The sequence below is a fragment of the Montipora capricornis genome, chromosome 3 (assembly GCF_036669925.1).
Source record: "Montipora capricornis isolate CH-2021 chromosome 3, ASM3666992v2, whole genome shotgun sequence".
Classification (NCBI taxonomy): domain Eukaryota; kingdom Metazoa; phylum Cnidaria; class Anthozoa; order Scleractinia; family Acroporidae; genus Montipora; species Montipora capricornis.
The window spans coordinates 38746793-38763483 of record NC_090885.1 but is presented as its reverse complement, the minus strand read 5'-3'; the positions used below and the strand labels follow the sequence as shown (position 1 = coordinate 38763483).

Here is a 16691-nt window from a genome sequence, read left to right as displayed (position 1 = left end):
ACGAGCTTTACCCCGAATCCCTTTGACCCACTCAAAACGGGAAGCTAACGTGTTCAAAAGAAAAATTAGCTTTACTACACATGTACATGAACAAGGACGTGGCCAAAGTTGTAGCGTTGTTGAAATTATGATGACAATGACGAAATTTCATAATGAGTTGTTCCTCAATGTTCCTACACGTGCAAAATTTCATCATTAATTTCCGGTCAGCAGTTTTTCGCACATACGTGGCTTCTTGAAGAGTCGTCGTGTTCGATGGTGGGCAAGACATGAATCATTGGTAAACACAATGTCTCGGATGCGTCATTTAAATGACTTTCATTGGTAAAATAGCTCACTTAGCTTTTACTTACTCTATACCACAAATCGAAGCATAACAACCAACATGCTGAGATATTTTTCTCTTTTGGTGCTTCTGTTGTCAAGTAAGTTAGAGGCTGAAGCTTTCAATTTATTTTAGTATAAGTAAGGTAATGCATTCATGGTAGTTCCCTTGCAGAGGTCAGGTCTGCAGATGTTCTTATCCGCCGCTGCTTTCTGGTTCAAGAGTGCTTTTTTTAAGATTTTTAATTCTTGAGGAATATCAGTGTCAAATGAAAGCTGGTGTTTGCCATGAGCATAATTATTAAGTCTATCTTAAGAGGTTCAATTTTCAGGCTTCAACCACTCCTTTTGCCCCTAAGAGGCTCCCTAGTAAAATCTATAAGAGCAAGGGCATAGCTAGGGGGGGTCCTAGGGCCCCGGAGGCTCCATCTCATAACCCTTCAATGTTCATAATCCTGTGGGACGTAAAAGAACCCACACACTTGTCGCAAAGAGTAGGGCATGTAGTTCCCGGTGTTGTGGTCTGTCTTCTGTGGTGTATCATGGTTGGGAGGGTAAATGCTCGGAGATATTAGCTACACTAAGCTACTCTAAAATCCGAGGGTAAAGAAAGATATATGATATGATATGATATAGGGTGATTGTGACCCCCCCCCCCCCCCCTTTGTAAGCCTTTTTTTAAAGCAAACAACCTACAATATTCAGGTGGCGAAAACGCGACAATCTGCCCCTGAAGAGTTACTCTCAGAAGGGATACTCTGGGCAAAAGGGGTCAGTGTTGAGTGGACCTTGATGTTGTTAATCCTCTCACCCTAAGAGGTTCTCCTTTGACTCATGAAAGCTAGGAGGCGTTAGGGTTAAAGGGGACATAGTGTTTACTGGACCTAGATGTTGTGAACCCTTTGGCTCCCAAGGGGTATCTCAATGACAAATAAAATCTAAAAAAAAGTGAAGGGATAGGGTTAAGGTTACCATATACCTTCAGATTGGCAGTTTTTTTCAAATTTGGATTTTTCAGTCAAAGTAAAGATCGAAATAGGATATCTAATGTAAAAGATTATTCAAGAAGATTAAATATTGGCGGAGAAATGGCGGTTTTACGTCTTGGTCGGAAGTAAAAATTATCTGTTTGATTGACAGTCAGCGCTGTTTTCTTGAATCAATTTTTTCACTTTAAGCAGAAACTTTAAAGAGCTAAAACTCAAAAGGAATTTGTCCGATTAAAGTGTCTGCTAATTTATTATTTCAAACTATTTTTCTCTGAGAGCTATTTTAGTACACTTCACATTCTTTTAATACTATTTCAAAAACATTCTTTAACTTTTCACTGTATGAAGCTTTGGGTAGGGAAACGAAGGAACGAAATAAAAATTAATAGCAAAAAGAAAAATTTGCTTTGACTTGTACATGTAGCTTTGAAAAGGTGATTCTGATGCTCGCATTAAGAGGTCGTGAAAAATTCGACAATTCATTTAATTTAAAAGTTCTTGATATGGTGTGATAGCCAGCTCTATAGGCTTTAATTTGATATTGGGTTTAGGTGTCTACAGTTTAAAATGGAAATGCTACATCACTTGGACGCGAGACACCCATGAAGGTATATGGTAACCTTAACCCATTTACTCTGAAGAGTGAGATCAACTTAATAGATTTTACTCTGTCTAACACCAGATGATTTTACTTGTCAATGGAGGTGGTTCTGGGGTCAATGGGTTAAGGTCTCAGCAAAGGTAAATTTGGGCGCCTCACTCAAATTTCTTGTTGTTGCAAATCTTAAATTGGTGGACTGTGAAGTAGGTACATGTAAATATGTTTTCCCGAAAAAAAATTTTGAAAATTTAATTTTAAAACCGCTAAAATTGCTTTTCTTTGTTTCCTGCCATAATCTGCATGCGAAAAATGATTGACGTATCATGTCAATCACACGTGAAAGGATTGGGTGTCAATTGACAGCCTTCATGCGCAATCTGCTACCTTAGCACGTGCCCGAACGATGATTGGCTCAGCATAATTGGTTTTCAAGTAGGGGATGGAGTTATTCAGCAGACCGTGAACTGCACGTGAAATCTTTGCATCAATTTTCCAGAGCTTTATTTTGACGTCAAAATTACAGCTTCTCGGACAGGTCTCCTGTCCCAGCTGGTTTTAAGATATCGCTTCCAATTTTTCAGTTCTAATAGATGATTGTACTACGCCAAATGCAGTGTGAGGAATTTTTCACATGTGTTCGAGGACTGATTTTATAGCACTTTTTGTGCCCAAATTAAGTATGAAATGACAGTTTCGACTATGGTGCGTGATATTTTCAATTCATAACACATGAAAATTCCTCACATGGTGTTGGAGTGCATTCATCTGTGACTAAGATGCAACAAAGTGAGGTTGTTTTTGCAATAAAGCGAAGGGGACAGGAGCTTCTGCAGCAGACTCGGTCGTTCTGAGTTTGAGGCCTCAAAACTAAAAGGCAAAATTATAAATACCAAAAACTAAAACTTTGCTGGAATGATTCAATCTATTAGCTTCAATATGATATGTAGTATGACCCGATACAAAAAATGGTGATGTGACAATTTATTTTCCTGCAGACACCTCATTTTCCTTGACCGAGACCTTAACAACTTCTACATCCACTGAAGATTCAACTATTAATTTTCCCATAAACAACCTCTAGATCCACTAATGTCGACATTAACACATTGAATCCTGGCACTGAGACTTAACAGATTTTACTCTTAGGGCTCCAAGCTCATTTTTTCAGAAAGTGGTTATTTGGCGACCTTCAATTGTAAAATGGCCACCATAAAAAAAACAATTGGTCGCCAAGGGGAAAAAACCTGGTCATGTCAATGGATACAATTGCAAGACTCTAATTTGCCAAATTGATACTTCATCTGCATCCTCATAAAATACATGTACACAAAATAAGATAAACACGTTCCCCAACAAAATAATTTAATTGTAAACACATTGAAAATTATGAGGCACCAAAGAGGACAAAAAACACTTCCTCAAAGATGTGACTTCTTCTGAAATATAATTTTATGGCACTTGTTTCATAAATCTTATCTACACGTTGTAAGTGTGATACCAACTCAGAACTCCTGTGGATTGACATTTTCTATGGGAAAAACAAATCATTCACATTTGGAGATTTTACCGCCTGCCAAATAATTCAATCGAACCTCTTATTGACTTGAGTACTTACCACAGTGGTTGAGTTTAACGACTCTGGGGACATAGTATTGTCGGCAATTTTAACCTGTACTCCATGATATTGATCAAAAATTAATTGCAAACTAATGGATATTCTAGTGGATCATTTTATGTCACAACAACTGCTGGTCAGGAACCTATTCGTCAAAAAACATCGTGGATCTCATGATAACCACAAATGAGGGGTTGATAAGAAATCTAAAAGTTGGTGAACCTTTCTCCAATCACAACTCCATTGTTTTGTTAAGTAAAGATGCCATCTTCTAAGAATCCATCTCATAAGAAGGTTTACAAATTCACGAAGCCAAATTTGGATAGTCTAAATGAACTGTTTAATTTTGTTCCGTGGATCTGTGCATTTCTAACTGATAATGTAATAACTGTATTCCAGAGATAAATGTGTCGAAATAAGGCACGTTTACCCCTGGAATAGTGTTATTACAATGCCTAATAATGCCAATGCCTAATAATGCTCAAATTTTAAATCGTATAATTATAACTTCTTTGTATTTTACATAGGGAGCGTCCTTGATAGGGATAACCTAGCTGCTCTGACGTTTCCTTTTATGACTGTCTTTTACATAATAAACATGATTTGATTTGATAGATATAACATGATTTGGAAGTAAAACTTGTTTTGCACATTCAGCCTGCTTCACATTTTAAACTTGTCTTCAAATTAAACTTGGAAGCAAAATGGCCAGTACCTTTTGGGCAAAATATAATTATGAAACTTCTTTTTCATTCACATCAAACTTCTTATGGATTAGATTGTTGAAAAATCAATATCAGTAGTGTCCAGACCCAAAAGAAATGTTTGCTGTCAAATAAACATGGCTGGTGAAGGTGTTAAACAGTGAGACCAGACTTGTTGTATCCTTTTGGCAATCACAATGAGCTTCAATCCTTCATCAACTAATCAATGGTTTGTACCAGCAAATTTTCCAGACCATTTCAATATAAATCTGAGACAAACAAGCACAGCTGGCTAATCTGCTGGGGTAAATTAGTTTAAGCTTATCCGGAAGTTGGAGGGGAAAAAAGAAAGACATGAGATACCGGCAATTGTTCATTTAATATCTTGACCAAACATATAGATTTTTTAAGTAAGGTTTTTTTAATCTCTTGGCGACTTCCACCAAAATTTTAGTCACCAAATTTATTTTTCACTCACCATGGTGACCAAAATGGAAGCAGCTGGGAACGCTGACTCTGTCTAATGCCAGATGATTTTACTTGTCAATTGGAGGTGGTTCAGGGGTCAATAGTTAATAACGGAAATGGGTTCACCTTCACCTTCACCTGTCTGTCCCCTTGCGCCAAGATGGTGCATAGGGCCTCAAGGAAATGGGGTTAAAACCTCTTAAAATTCATCTTGTGAAGTCAGTACTTCACATCACGCTACTTGAGTCCTTTCTCTTCTTTTCCTAATAGTAATAATTATTATTATTTATGCATTCCTGTAACTCTATTCCTGTGTCGAGCACACTTGTTCCACTCACATGTTATTGGCGTTGGCTAATGGTACCTAGCCCTTGATAATGGACAAGACATACAGTTGATGTATTGTTTGTTTCAGCCATTCTTTTTTTTTTTACCTATACTTGTTATATAATAAATAAAGTATTGATTAAAGTAATCAGAAACTCTTAGGCTAACCCTCTACTTGTACATATTTAGGTAGTTATTCAATTAAGCAAAAAAAATTTGAAATCGTTCAATGGTAATTAGCAGTAATAAGCTTCGAATTATAATGTTTTCCAGATTGAATCAAATCTTTTAATAATTAATATATTTTTAAGTTTTAACATTTCTGATGTTAAAACTACATGAAGCAGTTTTTGTCCTTTATCTTTGAACAGGTTTAGCAGAGCAACAACCAGGGCTTGTTTTGGTTGAATCTGATGATGGTTTTAAGGACAGTGAAATCATTGAAGAAGTAAACAAAGAACATGTTGAGGAAGATCTTACGATTTTTCAACCAACAGCTGACTGGCAAACAATTCAACCAGGCCAAGGAATTCCTCCAGGACTCCATGTGCGCATGAATTTACAAACTGGGAAAAAAGAAGCCAAGCTAATGGATGGGGATGATGGAAGTAAATACCAGAGCAATAAAGATACAAAACAGAAATTCATCACAATTGACAAGAGCGTAATTTCAAAGCAGCATCTAAAAGAAGCGTTAAAGGATTTCCGCGATAAATTCCACAGTGATAGTCCTAGTGGAGGTGGCTCTGAAGGGCTGGAAAGTAAATTAGAAGCAAGTGAGTTTCCGGGTTTTCGAATTTTCAGGGTCTTAGGGTCTTCATTTTCGAGACACCCCTTAACTGTGCGAGCGCAAACTCATGAATGCTGCCACATATTGATGTAAACCTTGTACCCTCTGGCCGATCCTATTTTGACTTAAGTAAGGGTTGCAGACAAATTAGCTGAAGTGAATTTTGCATAATTTCTATGCCATTTAAAAAAATCACAGCCAATTTTCATTGAATGAACTGCACTTAAGTTGCAGAATAAACATTTCCATACTCTACATGTATTACTTCCAACAATCAGGGAAGCAGGTAGAAGGAGCCAAAATATTTTTTTCCTTTTTTTAGCTTTTAAGGTTTTCTTGATGCCTTAGTATTATTTGAAATGGCAAAAGAAAAAATGTTTATGTCAAAGGTAAGGGTGATACAGTATGACTGGCAGAGTTTCCGCATTATAACATTTTGCAACTGCAAGACATGCCCCAATGCTAAAGTACTGGTACATGTATGATTCAAAGTGTTATTTTGCAAAATTCACAGGCTGAATTGTTATTTGCCTTGTTTAAATCTTTGGATGAGTATCTGACTATTAACATCCTTGTATCTATTTTTATTGTATTTTAAAATAACTTTACATGTATTTGTCAGGCCAACAATTCCGATCCATTGATGAAATCCGAAAGGAATTAGAAGAAGTGGATTTGTTTGTCAAAAAGGACATTGAGATAATCACACATCTTGTCAAAACGCTCAACAGTTCAAGCTCTAATCTCTCTGAAAAGGAGCACGCCTTGGATGAGCTTGAATATTATGTACATCAGATTGATAATGCAAGAGATTTACACAGCATTGGTGGTCTAGCCCTTGTGGTTAAGCTAATGAATTCTACCGAGCCCAGTCTCGCAAGCAGGGCAACTTATGTTCTGGGATCTGCAGCGCAAAGGTAACTTTGTTTATTCCTCATAGTGTCACTTGACTAAGTGAACCATGTACAAATGTTAACTTTTCAAAGGACTCTTTTCATCATATTTTGTCACAATAGACCATTCTTTGTACATGTAGACTGTGATTTTTATTTCATCAAATCACTGTCAAATATCAAGGAATGAGTTATAGTTGTTGGTTTGACTTATTTTAAATCTGCTATTTTTAATTATCATTTTTATTTTATTTATTTTTTGCCCTCAATTTGCTCTTCCACTGTTTGATAACATGACCCAAAAGCTGGCAAGTCAAGGACCAGTTTATGCATACAGCTTCTCAATTTTTAGAAGCAATACCCCCTTGCCTCGATTTTTAATTTTCTATACTTTGGCTGGAAGTACTTAAATTATGTCATTGTTAATACATGTAAGGCTAAATAAAGATTGTTGTTGTTAATTAAGGAATAACTTATTATTATTCATACATGATTGAGTATTAATTTGATTTGTTTGCTTTTATGTTTTGTTTTTAGTAATCCACAAGTTCAACAGGCAGCACTTAAGCAAGAAGCTTTGCCATTACTTCTTCGTTTGCTGTCCAAACATGAACCTATGGCTGTGAGAAAGAAAGCCATGTATGCACTATCATCTCTAATTAGACTGTTTCCTGTTGGACAGAAAGAATTTCTTAAGTTTAATGGACTTGATATATTCAAGAGGCTTTTTGAGGAACCTGGCAATGAACCACTCCTTATCAAAGCAATCACTCTCATGACTGACATATTAACAGAGCAAATTGAACATGTTAGAGTGAGGCTGGAAAAGCAAGGACAAGATGTGTCTGGTGATATTTCTGGCAGGTAGAGCAAAGCTTTTTAGTACATGTCAAATGCCAAATTTTGAGGCATCTGTAGCACTGGGTGGCAACAAATTTTCTTGCATCTTAGAAGTTGAATTTTAACCCCCAAAACCATAGTAGCATCAAATTATGTCTGATGACTATAATATTATTTCCTCAGTGTAATGTGTGATGCTAATATAATAATAATTTTCCAAGTAGCTGCTCTTGCATGCAGAGTGAGACCAATAGTGAAATGTTAAGTATTTTCATACATACATTGTACATACATACATACATACATACATACATACATACATACATACATACATACATATGTACTTTAATAATTATTATTGACCACTCCCATTAGGGGCTTTTCACGGCCAATGAAACACAATTAACAAAACGGCAGAACGTAACAACAACAACTGTTATGAACTGGCCAGAGGCAAAGCAGTTGTCGATTTACAAGTATTACAGCTGAGAAGTTGAACCAGGGACTACCAGGAACAAATTCAGCGAGTGGTCAGAATGTGTCTTGAACCCGGGATCCCCAGATCTCTAGGCAAGCGTCCTAACCATTGGGCTGCACTGCCTCCTGCTGTGCATGATCAAAATGTAACCAAAATAATTATTGTTGTCTTTGAACTTTTACAGAGTTCCTCTTTTGAAAATGATGGTTGAGAAAGGATGGTGCCAGCTCATACCCGGTCTCTTACACACTACTGAAAATGACACGAGAGAGAAAGTTCTTCAAGCCCTACACGTTATGGTAGCTGGGTGCAAAAGCGAGTTTCAAAAAGCTCATGTACAAGATAATTTAAACAGACTTAAATTAGAGTGGCTCAAGGATGCAGGCAAGCAACAGGATTACGACGATTCTGAATATGTTACAATATTAGCGCAGCTTGTTACAGACCTAATGACTAAACTCAGATGATAAACACTGTTGTTGCCAACTACATAGAAGTGATAGAAAGACTTCTAAGTCTTTCAAGACCTGTGTCCTGTTCTTTTGAGATGCATGTGTTCAAATCATGCCACACTACCTGCCCTCTTGAGAGCATACTATCAGTGGTTGATGGCAAAACCGTTGGACATCAAAGAGTCCAATCCCCATTTTATTTCAATGTGGAATTTTAGCAACAGGGGTAGAAACACCAACATAAACGTCATTTCAAAATAAAGCGCTTATCCATCCATCCATTCCATCTTTTTGGTGCTCTACAAAGATTCAATGATTGAATGCTCGCATTGAATATTAAAGTGCCAATACAGTCTGTGGGTTTGTTTTGGTTAATTTCTACATAGAAGTATTACAAGCCTTGAAACATTTTTCTTCCTGGTAGTCCACTTTGTTTTGCCCCGAAATCGCACTTCAATGTTGCCGTTAGAGCCACGCCCATTGAGATTGACCGGGTGCTTAGTGCACAGATCGAATTTTCCAGCAATCAAGCTGCACTTGATTTCACTTGTTTCCTCTTGCCTTTTAGAATACTATGAGAAATTTATTTTTACAATAACCAAGTTAATTCTTGCACACTTAACGTTCAATTTTTATCATCAATAAGAGGACAAAACACATAAAACATTCAGCTGTCAACTTTCCAGTCACTGCGATTTTCACTAACCATTTGCCTACTGCTCGTGGTTCCGCAGCCACTTTGACAATGTTATGAAGCAATTTGTCCTCACTAAAATGACAGAGACATAAAAACTGTCTTTAATTTGTTAATTCAATAAACTATTTAGTACTTAATGTGACGTCATAACCCAAATTGTAACCACACCTCTCTCCGGCTGTTGGAAGAGCGTGGGTCGTGTTAAAAGTTTGATCGGCGATTTCGGGACAGAATCGCTGTGGGATGCCAAAAGAAAACATTTTTACAGTTATCCTTCTTTTATAAAGAAACAAAACTTCTCAAACTCGTTGATATCGGGGTATCCATACACCTCGAAACCTCTGGGCTATTTACTGGAGACATCTACAATGGCACTATAATGATTTACGATACCAAAACAATATCGTGTTCTATTAGAGCTACATATTACGTCCTGGAAAACAAAACGCAGCTCAGTTGACAGTTATGGATTAAAGCAATGTGTCAAGTTTCTGGACTACCACACGTACGCCATGCGTACCTATTTTTGATATCGAACATCACTGTAGGCAGGGATTAATATTTGGTTACTTCACATTCTTTGAAGAGGAAGGGAGAAAACTGCAATTTATAAGTCCACTATTACTCCATTTTGCCATATTTGGTCAAGAAAACGCGCAAAATATGAGACGGTAATACACTGTAGCGTCCCGGTTGGACAGGTTTAGAACAGAGCAAATACGGACGGAACGGGAGTTTTTCAATGAAAGAAGTTGTTTTCAACACGATGAAAAGCCTGAGAATTGAGCTTGTCACTCGTCATTTTTTTTATCCAATCAAATAAAGATCTTTGGCTAACCTTTTGTGCTGTTGACATCGTTCGTACGAGCGCCCTGAAGGACAGATGTTGCATTTTTTTCAAAACACTTTTACCAAATAAAATTGAAGCAAAATAACACCTTTTTTGAAGTGGAATAATAAATCTCTTATTCGATGGTTTAAGATACAATGCTCGCGGACATTTTGCTCATTGCTCGTATTATATGTTTAACCATCAAATAAGATGTATGAAATGCATGCCGCACGTTTGGCATTTTTTAAAAATAAGCTCCCTACGAATCACGAATAAGATCGTCACTCTAGGCATTGGCGCAAATCAGAAGTATGTGGGTAAAACTGAGATAAAATAATGGCTTGCGCGTTGCGCGAAGTCAGTGGACAGAGATAAATGACTGTACTGTTGCACATGTCCAGCGCCAATTCGTGCTGGGAATGTGAAGTTCCTGGAACTACAAATCCAACGTTTGATTTGGTTTGCAGAATAATTATACCTAATGCCCGTAGATCATAAGATCGGATCGCATTAGTACACAAACTCTTCTGGACACAACCGGCGTAACCCCATTTTTCCTAAGAAAGCAGAACACTGAGACTTTATGGTCACATGAAGGGTGTATCAAAAATGTGCCTCGAAGGAGACCAAAATCCAAAATTTACACCCCTAAGCGAGACAACAAGCATCCCTCCCTTTTTTATATGGGAGGTACCCCCCTTCCCCCCCCCCCCCCCCAAAGCTTGGTTTTCCTCATATTTATTGCATGTAGAAGGCAATCAACTCAAATTGGCTCTACTGTCTCTAATAAAGAAACAAGTTTATGTAGTGGCCCTCAAGGTTCTGTACTCGGACCCCTTCTTTTCTTAATCTGTGCGAATGACATGCATCGCTCCTCCAATAAACTTAACTTTTCCTTATTTGCTGATTACACAACTTTACTATACGCGGATATTAAACAACCTCGAGATCATTGTTAATGAAGAATTGTTACGTGTGTGTGAATGGTTAAATTCTAATAACTTATCTCTTAACACAGCTAATTTTTTTTTCATCCCTATCAACATAAACTAGTCAGATCGTGATGTCAATTTGAAAATATTTGATAACAACTCTAAGCAATTAGTATCTCTGGAACACAAGACTGACTTATGCAAAATATCTAGGAGTGCTGACCGATGGTAATCTTTCCTTGGAACCAACACATTGACTACACCTCTATGAAAATAAGCAAAGGAATGGGTATATCGCCAGGCTTCGAAACTTAATGCCTTTTTCTACACTTTTAAACATTTACTGTTCGCTGATAGAACCTTATATTTCCTAGGGCCTTGTTGCTTAGGGTCAGGCCCTAAATACACATCTGGACAAATTAATTGTCACGCTACAAAAGGGGGCTTTGCGTTAAATGTATTTTGTGGATTGCAAATCATATCGTAGTGTGCCTCTATTTGTAAATTCAGGAATTCTGCCTCTTTGCTACATGATGTTAACAATCAGCTTGCTGTACCCAATATCTCGAATCTGTTTACTCGCTCTGGACAAATTCATTTCTATTCCACACGGTCTGCAACAACTGGAAACTTCCACGTAGAAATGTGGAGAACAAATCAAAGGTTATTTTCCTTCTCTAAGAATTGGTACAAAAATATGGATGGCATCCCCTCTGAACTTCGCCAGCTTATAAAACACACTTTAAAACGTAAATTGAACGAATCCCTTCAGTCCGAACTCGGTTTCTTAAAATTGAGGAGATGAATATTGATATGCGCTACATTGATCTTTAATTCAAAGAATATGGCTTTTCTTTAACATGCAGTTACCTACAATATCTTACAGGTACAGGGCACCCAACGTCAATTTTCGGAAAATATCTGTTCGGAAGACGATTTGAGATCTAGAATTTTCGGAACAATTGTTGTAAAATTTCTTGCTTGCCTGCCTGTCCTAGGATTTTCGAACGTCTAAAAAATGGTATAATTGCCCATTTTTAAAGGATTTTTACCCTAAAAAGGTCACCTAGAATTTTCTTTTTTCTGCCTGAAATTTTCGAAAGGGTATGTCTTGATCCCTATAATTTTCGGATCACTAGACTTTCAGCTAGGAAATCCGAACAGATGAAAAAATTTTAGGGGATATAAATATGCCGAGCTGGAAAGCGCGAGTTGGGATCCGGCTCAGATGCAATCCGCAGAAGCTATATCCTGGAGTACAGCTCGCGACAGCCAGATCTTATTATCTGGGAGTCGATTTTCATGAATGAATAAAACCGGAACAAGATAATTCGGAGGGCTTGAACAGCCTTTCACTGAAAAACGTTTTGATGTTATAATAATAATGACTTTATTCAAGTCTCCAGTCTCGGCTGTATAGTGAACAGCCGAGCTCGTGTGCTCTACGGATTGGGAGAATAACCTCTTACTAACCGTACTGGGCCCGGTTGTTCGAAAGCCGATTAACTTAATCCAGGATTAGCGTAAACTTTTGTTTCATGTTTTCAACTTTTTAGTGAAATTTTATTTTTCTTATTCTTTTTTTTTTCAAGATTGACTTCTTCTAATGTAAAGTTCTGCTGAATATCAGTCTTGAACAGCATTTAGGAGTAGAGAAATAAACTCCTTGGTTATATTTTAATCTGGGATTAGCGTTAATCGGCTTTTGAACAACCGGGCCCTGGGGAATACTGGCGCAAGGTCGTGGCCGTACGGACCGAGAAAAGCGAGGTCCATACAAAACGACTGAGGGCCAACATTCCACAGTAAGGTCCAGAGCAAGTGAGGTTGGTAAGTTGTTTATTATATGGTATCGTTTCTTCTTCTCCGATTGGTGAATGTTAGTACTTTGTCTGTCATCAGCGAACTTTGAACGGCACCCTCTTTCATGTAAAATTAAATTCCATTTGCTATCACATATAATACAGGGGCACCCAACGCCAATTTTCGGAAAATATCTGTTCGGAAGACGGTTTGAGATCTAGAATTTTCGCAACATTTGTTGTAAAATTTCTTGCTTGCCTGCCTCTCCTAGGATTTTCGAACATCTGAAAAATGGCAAAATTGCCCATTTTAAACGGATTTTTACTTTAAAAAGCTCACCTAGAATTTTCCGGAGCCTTTTTTCTGGCTGAAATTTTCGAAAAGGTAAGATTTGATCGCTATAATTTCGGATCACTAGACTTTCAGCTAGGAAATCCGAACAGATGAAAAATGTTTAGGGGATAAAAATATGCCTATATCTACCGTTTAAATACTAAAATACGTTTAACTATGCTATGTCTAAGTGGTTTTGAACTATATTCTCGTTGGGTGCCCCTGATAATAGCAGTATAATTACATAGGTGATTATTGAAAATTCTCTGCACTGATTGGTTGCACTTGAGGTTATTACTCGATAATCACCTAAGCGGTTTTTTCAAAATGGGCACAAGCCCTTTAAATGTTGTCAAGGTAACAGAAGAAGAAATGTTATTGTTGTAAAGAAAATACATATTTTTCAAATAATTACTTATGTAATTATACTAAAACGATCATTCACCTCAGGCTGGCGTGAATATTGGTTAATAAAGACCTCTCAGAAACCTAATAATAATAATGATAATAATAATAATAATAATGATAATAATAATAATAACTATTTCTATAGCGTCTTTATCCTATGTTCAAGACTAGATTTTGTCTCGGTTTGTGTTCATCGATATTCACCTCGCCTTCGGCAAAATAATTGTTACTTATTGTAATGTTCTGATGAAAAAATTAAATTACTCTTTTTATAAACGTTTTGTGTTTCGGTCAACTTGATTTCCTGGGAGGGAGAAAAAATACGGAAACAAACGTTTCCATGATAATGGTCCGTACCGAAAAATCCCGACTGAAAACCAATCAATTAGAGTGCTCCAATTAATAGCTAGATAATTGCTTGAATTCTCATTCACTCTTGTTGCCATGTAATAATCTAGATCAAACCAAAGATCGGGGTTTTATGAGAGGGAAAATTGGAGTACATGAATAAAAGCCTCTGTATAGCTGTGAGCTCCCAGAAAAAAATTGCCATGGCCGGTATGATGCGCGACCTACTTCCTGAAACCTTTACCCTATTTGAAACCAAAACTGCGATTTTCCCTCCCATATTTTCAGACCTGACCAGAAATTTGATACCCTACAGGGAAGATATCTGTTTACAAACTCAAATGTTCCAACCACTGGAACAAAAGAGCCTTTGTTCGACAGCCAATGATGCTGTGGTTGGCACATTAATAACTATAGGTGACGTTTAACGATATCTTCCCTATTTCAGCTGTTACACGGTTGGCGTAATGATTTGAAAAAGCCTAATGATAAAGAAGTAGCTTCTTCTAAAAAAAATACTCAATTCAAGACTTGAGTGCAAAAACCTTACCCTATTTCAAACCAAAATGGTAAAATTGATACCCTGTTTCGGACCAAAACGGCTAAAAAACCATACCCTTTGGGGCTGTACATATCTATGCAGTCCATGTAAGGGAGTTCCTCCACCTGGGCTGTAAGCAAACTCGACCCGCTTATGACGCGGAATCAGGGATTCGAATTCTGGACGCATTGGTGGAAGGCCAGTCACTTTTGCGATTGCTTCATCTCTGCTCCCCGCTCCCTATTTCCCTATCGTAAACGGTCGTTGCCATTTCTCAGAACGGTCGTTGCCATTTGAAACGGTCGATGCCATTTTTTAACTCTGAATTACACTCATTACGTCTAAGAACTCAAAAGGTTGCGAGTACTGGGAGTTGTGTCTCGCTGGTTAGGGTTCGGGTTAGGGTTCTGTTTAGGTGAGGGCTAAGAACCCGAGTTCGAGTTTTGAAATTTTCGGACTCTTTTTTTCCTCCGGTTTTTCTTTTGTAAATGTTTTTTTTTTTTTCCTTTTTTGTCTTAATTTTCTTTGAAGTGAAGTGTGTAGTCGACCGTTATAAATGGCATCGACCGTTTCAAATGGCAACGACCGTTCTGGGAAATGGCAACGACCGTTTACGAAAGGGAAATTTGCCTCCCCGCTATTCAGTACTGAATGCGTCTATTAAAATACTGAATACTGAGCGGTGATAAACATGGTGTGGCAAACATCATTTATGAACTCAGGTTTGTAAAGACGCTGGTAGCAATGAAAACACTCCTTGTTGTTTCTGTGCGTCTATCAAAAGTATTTTAATAGACGCACAGAAACAACAAGGAATGTTTTCATTGGGCTACTGCCTGAGTTCATAAATGATGTTTGCCACACCATGTTAATCACCGCTCCGTATTGAGCTTCGCTGGCAAAAAAAATAGTTGATTCAATTAAATCAATTTACTGTCATCATCATTATTATCATCACTATCTACAGCTTAATTGTTGCTGTTATCATCACATGCAATTTAAATTGACATTGAACGTACTTGTCTGGTTTGACCGTTTGAGCCCGCATGTTCCTAAAGGTGTTCAGCGCACGCGCGCGGTACAAGAAAGAGAGTCACTTGTGATTGCTAAGTTGAATGCGTTTGACCAGTATTTGGCGCGATTATAATCTGTTTGGAGCTTTCTAAACGGCTGACCTTCGTCATTGATTACCCTTGCATCGACCCATGGCATTTGCTTCTTAACATGTAGTAGGGTCTGCCTTTGTAGGAGTCGCAAAGTTGATGGAGAGAAAGAAATACCATGTACTCTTTCCGTCAGGCTGAATTGGTAGGCAAGCGCTTTTTGTGTGTGCGGCAGAAAAATTCGCTTCGCCCAAACTCTCGATCTAGCCGTGTATCAAACCCGTTGGATTATCAGTGGAAAGTTGGAGTGATCAGATCATGCAGTGAGAAGGACCCTCACCATCCCGAGCTCAAGGTAATAAGAATATACTATTAAATTAAACTGTCCATAATCAAAGGTTACGTACGTTGAAATACCTGCAGTGCTGAAAATTGTCTCTCGAGCTTTGTATGACGATCGTTTGTTCACGGCATTCCCCTCACTTTTCAGAAAATAAGTCGAGCAAACTTTTTGAAAAATACGAAACAGCAGGTATAGTATAATTACGAAACGGCACCCAGCGCGCAGCGGTATATATAACGTGGATCGTTCGTTACGATTCTAGGAAATGATGAACCCCACGTACAACTGGATGCAAACGTTCTCAAGACATGTTAGCAAATCGTGTATGTAATCTTGCAGCACTGCGTTGAAATCTGTATTCTATGGTGTGGTGGAGGTTTTTTATTCATGAGCTTTTTACTTTCCAATTTTCTGATAAATTCAAATTGCATCTGTTTGAAACCTTGCATTTAATTTCTTTGCGTGACTCTTTGAAATGAACACGCAATAACACGCCAGTGCCCTGTTTTCATCAAATAAACTTAGTTTCAAACGGTTCTGTTTTAAGTTATCGTAATAAAAAATACCGTAATGAACACTAAGTTTTCCTTCAGTAACCCTTTTCCCAAATTTAGCGATTAACTTAGCTTTGTAGTTAAGCTATCAAGAGCTTCAGCTTTTGTCTTCAACAGTTATCCTCCGGCATTTTTCAGTTTATCTGGATCTAACACCTTTAGGTTGTGATTTACCTGCAGATTCTTCTACTGCAGCTTTCCTTTCAGCAAAATAATCTGTGATAAAATTAATGGTTCTCTTTAAAAGCTTGACAAGAAGTCTGAAACTATCGATATACGTTCCCAAAAGTTGATAACTAGTATTAACGGACCTGCG

At 37.7% G+C, this 16691-nt stretch overlaps 2 protein-coding genes across 3 annotated transcripts in view; both read left to right on the top strand.

Moving 5' to 3' along the window:
• Nucleotides 1-223: 223 nt before the first annotated feature.
• On the top strand, nt 224-8836 carry LOC138043097 (nucleotide exchange factor SIL1-like). The gene is made up of 5 exons (XM_068889220.1): nt 224-425; nt 5400-5804; nt 6441-6735; nt 7249-7575; nt 8214-8836. Exons 1-5 carry the CDS (start codon nt 386-388, stop codon nt 8494-8496), a joined length of 1350 nt encoding a protein of 449 aa, XP_068745321.1. The 5' UTR covers nt 224-385; the 3' UTR covers nt 8497-8836.
• A 6628-nt stretch (nt 8837-15464) lies between these two features.
• Nucleotides 15465-16691, top strand: part of LOC138043079 (lysine-specific demethylase 3B-like) — a 56131-nt gene continuing 54904 nt past the window's right edge. The window contains exon 1 of one of the 2 annotated variants that reach the window (XM_068889192.1): nt 15465-15833. In XM_068889192.1, coding sequence (XP_068745293.1) covers nt 15657-15833 — 177 coding nt within the window. In that variant the 5' untranslated portion in view covers nt 15465-15656. The remainder of the gene's footprint in view (nt 15834-16691) is intronic. The other variant, XM_068889193.1, reaches the window with a different exon arrangement.

What these genes read in the sequence shown, in the direction of transcription:
- LOC138043097 (XM_068889220.1), top strand. Translation starts at nt 386, where the DNA reads ATGCTGAGATATTTTTCTCTTTTGGTGCTTCTGTTGTCAA. An exon ending in TTTGGTGCTTCTGTTGTCAA is followed by an intron (nt 426 to 5,399) that starts GTAAGTTAGAGG and finishes ATCTTTGAACAG; the next exon opens with GTTTAGCAGAGCAACAACCA. An exon ending in TCTGGTGATATTTCTGGCAG is followed by an intron (nt 7,576 to 8,213) that starts GTAGAGCAAAGC and finishes GAACTTTTACAG; the next exon opens with AGTTCCTCTTTTGAAAATGA.